Here is a 228-nt window from a genome sequence, read left to right on the forward strand (position 1 = left end):
TCCCCCCAGACTCGCCGAATGGATCGAGGCATCGCGGGCGTGGGGCGTCGACCACATCACGACCTATGAAGCCGCTTCTCACCCTAACGTCGCCAAGGTCCTGCGCCATTACGAGAAGGACGGGTTTCTCAGCGTCATACCGTGGCAGAACCCGGGATCGCAGCCCAACGTGCCCCATCTATACAGGCTGTTCTACGACACACAGCGGTGGGTGTGTAGGGTAGGGGT

General features: G+C 61.4%; 1 protein-coding gene across 1 annotated transcript in view; it reads left to right on the forward strand.

Moving 5' to 3' along the window:
* LOC119586219 overlaps window positions 1–228 on the forward strand; it is a 12,436-nt gene that overhangs the window by 8,986 nt on the left and 3,222 nt on the right. The window contains 1 exon segment of the mRNA XM_037934923.1: window positions 10–207. Within this exon segment, the coding sequence (XP_037790851.1) occupies window positions 10–207 (198 nt within the window).

This window comes from Penaeus monodon, chromosome 21, assembly GCF_015228065.2.
Source record: "Penaeus monodon isolate SGIC_2016 chromosome 21, NSTDA_Pmon_1, whole genome shotgun sequence".
Taxonomy (NCBI): Eukaryota; Metazoa; Arthropoda; class Malacostraca; order Decapoda; family Penaeidae; genus Penaeus; species Penaeus monodon.